This window comes from Poecile atricapillus, chromosome W (assembly GCF_030490865.1).
Source record: "Poecile atricapillus isolate bPoeAtr1 chromosome W, bPoeAtr1.hap1, whole genome shotgun sequence".
Taxonomy (NCBI): Eukaryota; Metazoa; Chordata; class Aves; order Passeriformes; family Paridae; genus Poecile; species Poecile atricapillus.
The window spans coordinates 41,892,819-41,905,407 of record NC_081288.1 but is presented as its reverse complement, the minus strand read 5'-3'; the positions used below and the strand labels follow the sequence as shown (position 1 = coordinate 41,905,407).

Sequence of the window (12,589 nt, the reverse complement as noted above, 5' to 3'; positions counted from 1 at the left end):
ACAATAAAGAGGGCACCTGGGAAACAGTATTGTAGCAGGACAGAAAACTGAGTGGGTGCTGAGACCTGCGTGCCATAGAGTAAGTTTTGGATGGAGAAGCTGGGCAAAGCATCAAGCCTGGAGAACAAAGACAGCGTCACAGTCATCCGTGGTGGTGCTGTGGAGTAGAGGGCCTGAAAGTTCCCTCTGATGGTGGGATGTGCTGAGCATGGTGTCCCAGAAGCAAGAAGCCAGTTTGCACTGCATGAGCGTATCCCTTTGGACACTTCTTCACTGCTTTGATACTCTGTGCCCTGTCAGAGGGCCACTGTGGGGAATGTGTCAGCAGGTTGTTGTATTTGTTTTTCATTTCTAAACAGCTGTGGCACCTTCTGAAGGCAAGGGTTCCCTCCCCTTAAGGCACTGTAGGCTATGGGTGGAAAACCAAGTGCATTTGGTATAATTAATAATGAATATACATCCACAGCAAAGCCTTGTCTTTTAGACAATTTTTTTCAGATAACCTACTAATCATTACAACATAAGAGCATAGCTAAGAATATATTAATGATATAGTTTAGGCATATTTTTCTCAACAGTCCATATGTAGACAAATAACTTTGTGAAGTACCTTAAGTCTGCAGATACAGATATGGTTTTGTTTTTTTTTTTTCTACTTTAATTATTTCTCCTTAATGGAACTTTTAAGCTGCAGATAACTATTTCTTAGGGATCCTCTCCACTGTAGTTTAATCATTATTCCAGCTTATCAAAAAAGGTCACAATGACCTTTTGTTGCTGCATTTTGTACCTCTGTTAGCGAAATTAATGTCTGCTTGGAACATAGTGTGAGATCAGAGAATTTGGGAAAGAATAACCTTTGTGTGTGGATTAATAAAGGACTACACTTGCAATAAAATGAACAATCATGTTCTTTCTGAGAATCAGCCACTCAGTGAAGGCACTAAGGCAAAGGCGGTCCTTACAGTAGACCCAGGTGGTGTTTTGAAAACCACTTCTTGTCTTCAAAGTTACTGTGGTGCCCTCCGAAAGGAACATTAACGACTTCCCAGAAACATTTGTAGCATTTGAGGAAAAGTTCAAGTGATAAAAGCACTCAGCACAGACATTGTCTTGCTCTTGTCAAAGTGGCGCTGCCCTACCCAAGGGCATGACATCTGCTCTGCTGTCCATCAGGTGACAGGAGGGGGCTCCTTGAGGAATGCCCTTGCTTTCTAGAATTTCACAAATGGCTACATCTTTGCTCACCATTCCAATTTGCAGTGCCCAGCTCTTGCAACTCAGTGGCCAGGTGACTCTGGGACAGAGTGGGATCGTTTGCTGTAACTTGTGTAAAACCTCTTAGTACAGGAGAAATGGGGAATATTACTCAGAGATACATAATTGAAAAATATTATAATAAAATAGAAATAAATATAAAAGATACATTTTTGAGAGTCTACTATTTTTGAAACAAGATATTATAATAGAGATGCTGGTGGATTTTCAGATCCAAAGCTCTGCCTGCAGCTGTGTGATGACACCAGGTTCAGCCTTTGCTGAGTTTTTTAGCTATTACAGTTTTGGAGGTACATGGGAGAAAGAAAACTGTGTATTTCAAAATCCAGGGTAACTAATAAATAGAGCTCTAAACTTACCGATTTTAAGGCTCTCATACCCCCCTCCTCAATCAGTCTGACATAGCAAGGGAAGTGACTTAAAGGAGGAATTTTTGTTTGCTTTGTACTTAATTAGAGTCTGTGACAGGCATTTAAACCCCTTCTCGGCTCACAAATGCTGTGTGTTTGGGTTTTTCTGCTGCTTTTTCTTGACATTGCTGCTGGAGCAGAAGATGACAACTCCCGCCTCCTCCATGTTCTTTGACATTCACTCCTTGCTGTGCTGTTGCACATCTTCTCTCTTTTGTGAGATTTATTTAGTTCCAGTTCACCTTTGCGTAGTGAGAAGTTTATTTTAAATACATGGTGTGTTGCAAAGAACAAAATGTGGTTGCTTCTTTCCCAGCATCCTACCATAGCCTTTTGAACAAAAATGGCTGATTATTCAAAGCTGGCTTTAATATATGCTAGGCTGCAGTAAGTGGTTGCTTACTGTTCTTTCTTGTGCAGAGGAAAGATTCAAAAAGTCTTGTAAATAAATTGCAGACTCAGTGCTCAGCTTCCTCCTGGGCAGCCGGTGGGTTGAGTGCTGTGCTCTGCCAAATCAGCCTTTCTTTGACACCACTGTTTCTCTGCAGGCTTGACTTGAACCCAAGTGTCAGGCAGGGGTGGGAGCCACTAACCTCAGGAAACCTGGAGGAAAATAAATCCAAGAGAGCTCTTCCAAATGTCTTGCTGAAATGTGTGAAAAAAATATTTCTGGTATTTACTGTATGTTGCAGTATTGTACTGTTGTGGTTTTTTTTACTATGAAGATCCATTTTATGGGGTGGCAGTCACATTTATGTTTAGACTGGAGCTCTCCCATAAATAGGGAATTAAATTTCAGCTCTTAGGGGGTGACTTGTCACGAGCCCACCAAATGTCTGCTCAGCCTTGCTGAAATGTCTCCATGCAAAAGGGAAATGGTTTGTCCTCTTTCTCTGCATTGAACACTTCTGATCAACATCTCACTAAAGCAGGCTTGAAAAGCAGCAAGTCCTTGGACTGCTTCCTCTTTCTCATGCTAACAGGAGCCAAACTCACCCCATGTATTGTATCTATGTAAAAGGCATTAAGGATTGTTAGTTAAATGTCTGTTTGGTCTAGACTGTGCCCTGGTTATCTGTGCCTGAGTAGCTGCACTGGACACCACTATTTGCACAAACCAGCGGTTAGTCTGAGAGTAAATGAATTAGTTTTCTGCCAAAGCACTGACCTCCTACGATTGATTGACCTGGCGAGCTGCCCTCAGCTGACAATAGGCCATAAAAAAGGGACTTCTGAGCAAAGGAGTGTCATTAGACTCTGAACTGCTTGGAGCCATGAGGGCGACACTGTTGGCTGTGGTTTACATCCCATTCATCGTGGCTCTGGAACGGTAAGAAAACACATCTGACTTCGCTGGCACACATCTCAGCTGGCTTCATGGGGTGACCTGTACTTGTTGCTACTTGAGGTCTCAAAAAAGATACCTTTAAAAAAAACCAAACTGAGTATATGACAGTTCTAGAAAGGACAATCAGGTTTTGTTGTGTGTTTATTTTATTTGCATAGAATCCCCTTGATTCGATTCAAATCTATCAAGAAACAGCTGAAGGAAAAGGGAGAATTAGAGGAATTTTGGAGGAATCACCACCCTGATGTTTTTGCCCGGAGGTATCTGCATTGTTTCCCTGCAGATATTGCTTTATCAGTAGGAACTACTTCAGAAAGGCTGTATGATTACATGAATGTAAGTACAGTTTTGGTAATGCAATCATTAGGACTCATTGTTCTACTGAAGGCAGGTTTTTTTCCCCAGCACATTTCACATCTGGTCTGTCAATGAAATTATAGGGCTTGTGGTGTCTTGTTGCTTTAACCTATAAATATTAGATCATAAAAATCAGGTTGCAATCTGTAAAATAAAACATATCTAGATCTAGGATAGCATGGGACCTGAGTAGAAAGCTGGTGTAGAGTAGCAGTGGTTGTCCTGTGACAAGTTTTATTTTTGTATATACCTGTATTGGACTCGGTTGGGTCCCCAAAGAAATATGGAAGGTTTGCCTGTATCAGTCTTGGTGAACTATAGGGTTTTTCATAGCATAAATGATTATTTCATTTAGTCATTTTCTGTTTACCAGACACTTGGATGCTTCTGTGTTATAAAACAATCCTCCAAATCTCATTTATTTCTTCAGGTGGAGTCATAAATCAGTGATGACAAAGACTTAAGTAGAGTTTTTTATTTTTCTGCTTTTACATCTGAAGTTTAATATGTATTAAATATTGGAGACTGACCTGGGAGGGTTTACCATCTAAGCTGAAAAAGGAAAAAATATTAATTTCACTGGATCTCAGACAGGCAAGTCAGCAGATCTATGATTTTGTAAGCTGTCTTTCCTAGTTTTTGAATTTTGTCCATTTGGATGGTCTGTGTTTTCTGTTTTATTTGGTTTTTCTGCCATGCATATCTCAAGGGAAACTAAGCTGCAGAAACGTTGTGAAGTCTTCATCTGAACAGGGAATGGAATCGAAGGGAAAGCCAAATTCATTCAGCAAGAACTTACTGACACTTGAGGGCCATAAAGAAATAAGTATGTGAAGAACAAAGGACACTGAAACATTTCAACCTGCTTTAAAGCTTATTTCAAAGAAGGATAAATGAAAATCTCAAAACAACAAAGCAAAACCCACTTCCCCAGCATATTCAGGTAGCACCAGGAACAGTTTCATTGCAGTGTATATGTGGGTTTTCTGGTTGTATGTTTTTTGGTGTTTATTTATCTTTTTTTTTTTTTTTATGAGCATCCCTTTGTTTAATGCAGGAAGAAATAGAATCCTACTGTATAGTTGGATATTCTCTTAAATGGCATGCTTGCTTGCCTTTTCAAGATTATCTCATTCAGACTGTATATTCTGGGGTCAGAAACATCAGTGTTTTAACTAACAAGTAGGCACTTGAAGGTACATATTCAAATACTTGTATTGCTGAAGACAGTTTGGCACTAGCTATTGCTTTTCTATCTGTGGTTGAATTCCAGAAATGCCTTTTCCTAAAAATAGGTCTCTTAATGCTGAAGTACTCTTCCAGGGCCAGATAGGAGCACTTAGACACTTGTGTACGGGATGTGGATAAGCGCTTGGCTCCAGCATTCATGTGTTCACAGATTATCTCAGTCTCAACTGGTATCCAGGGATGGCCAGCAGTTTCTTCATCTGCTGGATGAACTTTGTCCAGTACAACAGGAACAGTTTGTGCAACACAATACTTTTTGACTTGCTTTAATAGCTGCTAATTACAAAGGAAAAAGGGAAGCCACACTGAGTATTTGTGCCACTGGTCAGAGCCCTCTGAAGCTGGCAGAGGCACGTCGTGCTGACTTTGCAACACTGATTTCTTATTGACATCAGTAAGGAACAGCCTGAAAGTCTGTGTGGTCATGTGAGAGTTTCATCTTGAGGATGACCTTGCCACCTCTGAAGCCAGTGCAAGTGGGTTTGTTGACTCCATAGAGAAACCAACTGAATGTTTGCTTAAAAGGCTTTAAAAATGCCACACCGTTGTTCATTCAGCTGGAGTAAAACCTGCTGCTTGAAGCCACTTGTGGAACCAGACCCTCTTCTTGTGGTGTGCATTTATGTTTAAATGTTTATGCAGAAGCCCCTGAGGGAGTGTTGTGTGATGCTCCCGGTCAGGCCTCTTCCTCAGGAATATCTTGCTGGAGGCTGCCCAGGGTTGAGCGGGTTGTTCCTCCCGCAGGCGCAGTACTACGGGGTTGTGAGCGTCGGGACACCGCCCCAGAGGTTCACCGTCGTGATTGACACCGGCTCCTCCAACTTCTGGGTCCCTTCCGCTTATTGCATCAGCGAGGCCTGCAGTAAGAAATGTTATTCTCCCTGATGCTTCTCTTGTCTTGGGTCCAGAGGCCTTGCCCACTTCTCCTTCCCCAAGAAGCTTGCCTGCAGATGGGATCTGCAAAGGGAGGATTTGGAGCATCCCTTTGGAGCTCTGCTCTCCCCACTTTGCTTCTCTGTCCCTCATGTCACTCTGCAGCCAGGGCAAGCGCCAGCTGCAGCTGCCCAGAGTCCCTCTGCACTATGAGGTAAAAGGCATGAAAATAGACCTGGGAGACTTACCAACAGAGGTGGAAATGCCCATTTTTGTTTTAATTTTTCTCCAAAATGCAAAATTACCTCTCAAGTACTGACAAACAGGGGTGTCTGCAGGGGAACTGAGGTGCCTACAGTACTTTTTCAACACTTTCTCTTTTGAGAGAAACAAAAATCTGGCTCTCTGACATCTCATCTTGTTCTGCACTGGGAGTGAATGGGTTGCCAGGACCTCCCCTCAGTGTAGAGATGTCATTTTCTTTGTGTAGGGGTGCACCAGAAATTTAAGTCCTTCAAGTCAGATTCATATGAGCACGGAGGGGAAGCCTTCTCCCTGCAGTATGGCTCAGGACAGCTTCTGGGCATTGCTGGCAAAGACACACTGCAGGTGAGTGTCCACCTAAAATGGGTGTTAGCCTCCACATCAGCTGTTTTCAGGGCAGTTCAGATACTGGCCTTGCCCTGGAAATCCTTGCCTGGTTTAAGCAAGGGCAGGGTGAAGTCCCACCAAGCTGAGTGCTTAGAGGTGTGGTAGCTTTGGGCTACCAACACAAATGCCTCAGATTTTATTTTTCATTTCTGATTGTCTTCTTGGATCATCTTCTGGGCTTATGAAGAAGCAGCCACATAATTAAGGCATTCTATGGAATTGGTGCTGCCTACCTGCTGAATGGGCATGTGCTATGTTGATGCAAGTCACACAAAGATAGCCAGGCTTTATAAATTGAATAAATCCACTGATATGGATCAGAAATATTGTTATTAGTGATCTCTTTATTTTCAGTTGTGGTTGTTCTTTGCTTGGTTGTTTGTTGCCTTTTTTTTTTTTTACCAAACAGATAAGTAACATCTCCATCAAGGGACAGGACTTTGGTGAGTCGGTGTTTGAGCCAGGAACAACTTTTGTCCTTGCCCACTTCGATGGTGTACTGGGCTTAGGCTACCCCTCCTTAGCAGTGGGCAATGCTCTGCCTGTGTTTGACAGCATCATGAACCAACGCCTGGTAGAGGAGCCAATCTTCTCTTTCTATCTGAAAAGGTCTGCCTTTAAAATTACACTGCTAAAAAAGAAGTAAATCTATTTCAATTGTTGATAGAAACAACTGTGCATCTGTATAAAGCTTCAACCCTAGAAAGAAATTTCCCCCATTTTTTGATTCTTTGTGTTGTTTTTTTTTTTGTTTTCAATTTGACATTGAGGATTATGGCATGAAAATAAAATATGTCCTGGGGAGGACCATGACTTTTTTCACAGAGATCTATTCTTGTTGGAGCTGGTCGTAAATAAAAGTTCCCAGCTCAGACTAGCCATGTCTGTTGTTTCCCTCTGGCCCGTGCAGATGAACAGAAGTGCTATGCTACACCCAAATAGCCACATTTCAGAAAAGTACTGTTCCCTAATCTGGACCTAGCTGCAACTCCACCTATTTAGTGTTTCTTCGGAGCTGAGCATAGCAACTGGCTCAGCCTGCTCTTGATGCCTACTTTGGTGTCTACAGTAAGTCTTCTCAGAGGTTGTTTGAAGGGTCTGAGTTAGACCATTTACAGTGATACTTTAGTAATAATCCCTTTTAGCCACTCATATCTGAATTTAGAAAGGGCTGTAATTTGACTTTTGCTTTTTAAGTGTAATCTCATTGGTGCATGCTGGCACACTCCCATTCTGTGTTAAACTGTTTTCTGCTTTCAGAGGAGATGACACTGAGAATGGCGGTGAGTTGATTCTAGGGGGAATAGACCATTCTCGCTACAAAGGTTCAATCCACTGGGTCCCAGTCACTGAGAAAAGCTACTGGCAAATACACATGAACAAGTATGTATGTATGTATGTATGTATGTACATGTGTTTAAAAAACCTGGTGGAATTCACCCCCCTAGGTGAACCCCAGAGACAAAAACACCTGGTGACACAGGTGCAGGAGGACTCAGCTGCAGTGTTTTACCACAGTGCCCTTCAAAGAGGGGTTCACCAGGATGAGATCGGGGTTTGTTGGTTCTCTAAATCTGCTGTGACATGGGCAGCTGGTTTCTTGGAGAGCATGTTAGTTTGTTTTAATATGATGCACCAGTGATCAAGATGAGTCTTGGTGGACTGTTCTGTTAAGAGGTTAAGGCACCCAGGAATAGAATCCAGCTCTGGGTCCTGTTTTCATCTGTCCTTCTAATTTTGGTCAAAGTAGCCAGTGTTCCCTTGTCGCACCTCTAGCACACTGCCTAAATTGATGAGAACACATACCTGGGAGTGAGGACAAATTCATCATCAGGAAGCACATGATTAGAGTTGTAGAAAAGTGGGTCCACAGACATTCTTGTCTTTAGCAGAGCTTGGCAGATAGTTTTAATCATAGAAATACAGAATCATTGGGATGGAAAAGATCTTTAAGATCATTGAGTACAACTGTCAACCCAGCACCGCTACCAAGTGCATCACTAAGCCATGTCCCCAAGTGCCACATTCACACATCTTTTGAAGACTTTCAAGGATGGTCACCCTACCACTTCCCTGGGCAGCCTGTTCCAATGCTTTACAATGCTTTCTGTGAGGAAAGTGTTCCTAATACCCAATCTAAATCTACCCTGGTGCAACTTTGGGCCATTTCCTCTTGTCCTGCCCCTTGTTGTCTGGGATTAACTTCAGTCAGTAGTCTGGTACTTTAGCCAGCAGTAATATGGTGTTTTAGTCACAGTGTGTATGCCATTTGCTTAAAGATGCTTTTTTTTTTTTTTTTTTTTAATTTGCAGTATAAAGATCCAGGGCCGGGTGGCATTTTGCTCCCATGGCTGCGAAGCCATCGTTGACTCAGGCACTTCTCTTATCACCGGCCCCTCTTCACAAATCAGGCGATTGCAGGAATATATTGGGGCAAGTCCATCAAATATTGGAGAGGTAAAAACTGTACAGCCAGGGAACAGCTAGAGAGGAAGAGAAACTGGTATATGATGCAGAGTTGGAAAATAACAGAAATTATTTCTTAGGTGCCAGCAAAAGCCTTGTTTCCAGGACAGCGCTGAGCTCTGAGCCAAGCTGCTCTTGACCTATATGCCTTGCCTCAGCCCTCTTCCCAAACGTTCACTTCATCTTCTGTTGTGGTGTGTAAGGAAATAATGGGGACATCTGTTTGAAGAATTGATCTGTACTCTGCACGAGAGATACTTTTCTTTTGGAAGCTCAGAGGATTTTTGGAGGTCTCCAGCTCTAGCTGTTGGCTCTCTCAAGCTGGGAGGGATTTGGTGCTGGTGGCCAGCTGTGTCAGCATCAGATGGAAAGGGAATGGTATTTTAATGACAGCCCCACAGTGGTTTCACTGACAGGACCTCTCACTGTCGGCTTGCAGTGGAGCAGTTGGTATTGTGCCAGAGCTCCTGGGAGGGATGCACATCAGCGTCACTCACAATGCTGGCTCCTCACAGACGAGTCACAGGGTACAGGACAAGGCTTCCTGGCTCTTGCTCTTCCTCCTGAACCTTACTCCTCTGACTCTTTGCTAGTTTTCCTTTCTCCCCTGCTGCTGTCTCCTGCATCTCCCTTGCTGACACTCCTCACCAGTCCTTCCTGTCCCTGCCCCCAGGGAAAGAGCAGTTTATTTCTACCGTGCCTATTGCTGGCCCTTGGCTGACTCCCACAGGTCACCAGCACATTGCCACAGCTCCAGTGTTCAAGGAAAGCTGCTGTGTGTGGCTTTTGTTAATTTTGCGTTTCACAGAATATTCTGAATTGGAAGGGACCCACAAGGATCACCAAGTCCAACTCAGGCAAATGGCATGTACAGGGATCAAACTCACAACCTTGGTGTTATTAGCACCACCATGTTCTAACCAACGGAGCTAATCTCAATTTGTCTTGATCCTGACCCAAAACTACTTTTGGAATAAAATTAGGAGTATTGCAAGTACCCAGTGCACTGAACAAAGCGCTAAGACAAAAGTGGATCCTTAATCCACTTTCATTTGTAAGAGGAGGAATGAACATAGATAAAATATGCATTTCCAATGTACTTATACTAGCCTAATACAAACAAGGAATGGGTCATTGCTGTGTGGGTTCATATACACCAGTGCTGACCTAAGAACGTTCATTGGGCATCTCAGATTTCACAAAAAAAGCATCCTGAAAACAAGACTTTCTATGACTGATTTTTAGCAATCACAGACAGACTGCACATATTGGCTCAAATTTATCCCAGTAAAAGTGAGTGTATCCATCCCAGATTTTACCAGAACTTTTATCTCTTTTCAGCAAGGATTGATTTGTTCAGGATATACTAATTCTGTAATAGCTATGTAAAATAATTATGTCTCCCTTCTAGTATTCTAGAAAAAAGTATTTTACTGGCTTTTTGTACCCTTTTCCTCTGTATCCCATAATTTGTTTTGTTTTAATGGTATGACAGTTGGTAAGTGTACAGAAGATGTAGGATTATGCTTTCATAAAATAGATTGAAAAACAACAAAAAGCAGATTCTTCCTTCTAGGAAGCCTCTAAAACAATGACTTAAAACACTACAGTTTACATCAAAGATTCCTCTGGGACTTGGAGCATTCTGCAGTGCCATTTCACTCACCAGTTGTTTCATGAAATAACTAGAAAGGCCAGGAAATTATCTTCTCAGTTAATGTAACTGAATATATTATTTATGGACATTAATGACCATTAATGACCATGCCAGAGTTTAGCCCTTCTACTCTTTAAATCCCACTCCAGGGCAAAGTATAAGCATAAAGTGATGTATTCCTCACTATCTTTTTTTTTTCCCTAGAGTGATGACATTATGAGAGGACCTGGGGTGAATTGCACCCATCGGGTGCTCCCTCTGTGGCTGGAGCACTCCCTCTGCCTGTCAAGGCCAGAGCATTGGAGAACTTCTGCTCAGCAGCCCTTGCTGACGTAGGCTTGATGGGGCTCACACACTTCGTTTTCCCTTTGAGTTGCACAGGGAGGATATCAGAGCCCCTTCACCTCATTTTTTTTGGACTTGAAAGGATTTTCATCAGCCCTGGCTCCCTAGGGTGCAGTGGTCTGGGCTGCTGGGCTGGTTTGACTGAGTACAGGAAAGCTGGAGGGTAGTGTTAGGCTGTAAGTCAGCCTGATGCTGTTTCTCTGTAGTAAATTCACTATTACCTACTCCGAAAGCCTTGAATTCAAAGAACAATACTTAAAGAAAAGCAAAGTGATCCCATCTCAGTCAGTGCATTGTGTCCAGTTTCTCGTAGACTGCAGAAGACTGTCGAGCTTGCCTCACATAAGCTTCACGATCGGACACCGCGAATACAAGCTGACAGCAGAGCAGTACATCATAAAGGTGTGTATCCACAGCTTCCCTGCTCCCTGCTCCTCACCCCCTGAGCTGGGGATGGAGCAGGCTGCTGCAGGGACATCTGCTTTCCCTTCCAGGAGTCTATTGATGACCAAACCTTCTGCATGAGCGGCTTTCAGTCTCTCGACATCCCCACTCGCACTGGCTCGCTCTGGATTTTAGGAGATGTCTTCATGTCTGCATTTTACTGTATTTTTGACCGTGGGAATGACAGAGTGGGATTTGCAAAAGCTGTTCACAGGAAGGATTACTACTGAGCTGTAATAGCATTTATTCTATCTTAGCTCAGGTTAATGTAATGATCTTCAACAATGTGAAGAAGAGCTTTTGCTGAAACTTTGGACCTAAATGGGCATTGTGTTGTCCCCATCCAAGTTTTAAGGAATTTGCAGTGATCCTCGTCCCAGATGATATAGTTTATTATAGTTGATTAAATATCTATATGTTTACAACGGAGAAACAGTTTTTCCTGAGTAACTCATGGACACTGCAGCTCTCAGATAAAGCAGCAGAACAGCTCAGCACTCAGATTTGCAAAAGATCAGGAAGAATGAAAATGCTGACATGTGCCAGGCTGAAAAGATAGCAGCTATGTGTGGGGAAAACTAATCCTAGTCCTGCTTGGTCTGACTATCCTTTTTTTTTCTTGTGTACTAGTTTCCACCTCATTTCTACAGCTTTCCTTTCCATCATAATTTTCCCATGGTTTGGGTTTTGTTCAACTTAGTTTCCTGAGTGCCATGGAAATTCTCTTTAAATTAGCTTGCTTCAACCAGCTTATATAAAAGGGAATTTGACAGATGCCTGTGTGGCCACTAACTTCAGCTACTGTTCCTTGCATGACTTCCTGCTCCTTACACCACCTCTCAAACCTCCTTTTTCCCTGGGATTCATTATCCCTTGATAATTTTCCTTTTTTTGGGTCTGGGCATTTGATGTCCATGCTTTAGGTCAGAGGCTGCTTTTATTGCCTGTCTCCTCTGCCTCTCAGCAGAGTGAGCAGCTGGAGCAGCATCTATTCACTCTAGAAAACCTAGACCACAGCCTGTGCAAAGGGATACCAGTGTTCCTCCAACTCAGATGAGTTATGGGACCCATGCACCAGCACTACACACCTACTGCCCCTTGCTCAGCCACTTCTTGTCAGCAGTGGCAGGAGTTTCAGATGAAACAGCCACAGGTAGCTGCAGTGATTTGGCAGAAGATTCACCTAAATTCTACCCATTGGAGTATTTGTTTGGATTGCTAAAGCTGATACTGCCCCCATACACATGAATAAAACATGACCAAACAAAATCTGCTTTAATCTTAGCACTGGTGTTTCAGTTACATTTTATGCTTCTTTACAGTGGTTCCAGTTCTGGGAGGAAGGGGAGTTGAGGGTGGAACAACAATTGAAAATTCAGGCTGCTCTCTGTCCTGGAGGAAAAAATTGTCATGTGTTGGGGTGTTGGGGCTGCTTGTATTTTCCTAAAGCAAAAAAATGTCTGCAGTCCCAGTCATGTGTACTGGGCACTTCCCCAGCAGGGCAGAGCCATG

General features: G+C 42.9%; 1 protein-coding gene across 1 annotated transcript; it reads left to right on the top strand.

Moving 5' to 3' along the window:
* The first annotated feature begins 2,926 nt into the window (after nt 1-2,926).
* Nucleotides 2,927-12,244, top strand: LOC131592370 (cathepsin E-A-like). The gene is made up of 9 exons (XM_058863840.1): nt 2,927-3,018; nt 3,195-3,372; nt 5,386-5,503; nt 6,005-6,123; nt 6,575-6,774; nt 7,426-7,548; nt 8,478-8,622; nt 10,937-11,035; nt 11,128-12,244. Exons 1-9 carry the CDS (start codon nt 2,963-2,965, stop codon nt 11,305-11,307), a joined length of 1,218 nt encoding a protein of 405 aa, XP_058719823.1. The 5' UTR covers nt 2,927-2,962; the 3' UTR covers nt 11,308-12,244.
* Nucleotides 12,245-12,589: the final 345 nt, after the last annotated feature.

Coding starts and splice junctions, on each gene's coding strand:
- LOC131592370 (XM_058863840.1), top strand. CDS start 2,963: ATGAGGGCGACACTGTTGGCTGTGGTTTACATCCCATTCATCGTGGCT. Junction 6,124..6,574: donor CTGGCAAAGACACACTGCAG/GTGAGTGTCCAC, acceptor TTTACCAAACAG/ATAAGTAACATCTCCATCAA. Junction 8,623..10,936: donor GTCCATCAAATATTGGAGAG/GTAAAAACTGTA, acceptor CATTGTGTCCAG/TTTCTCGTAGACTGCAGAAG.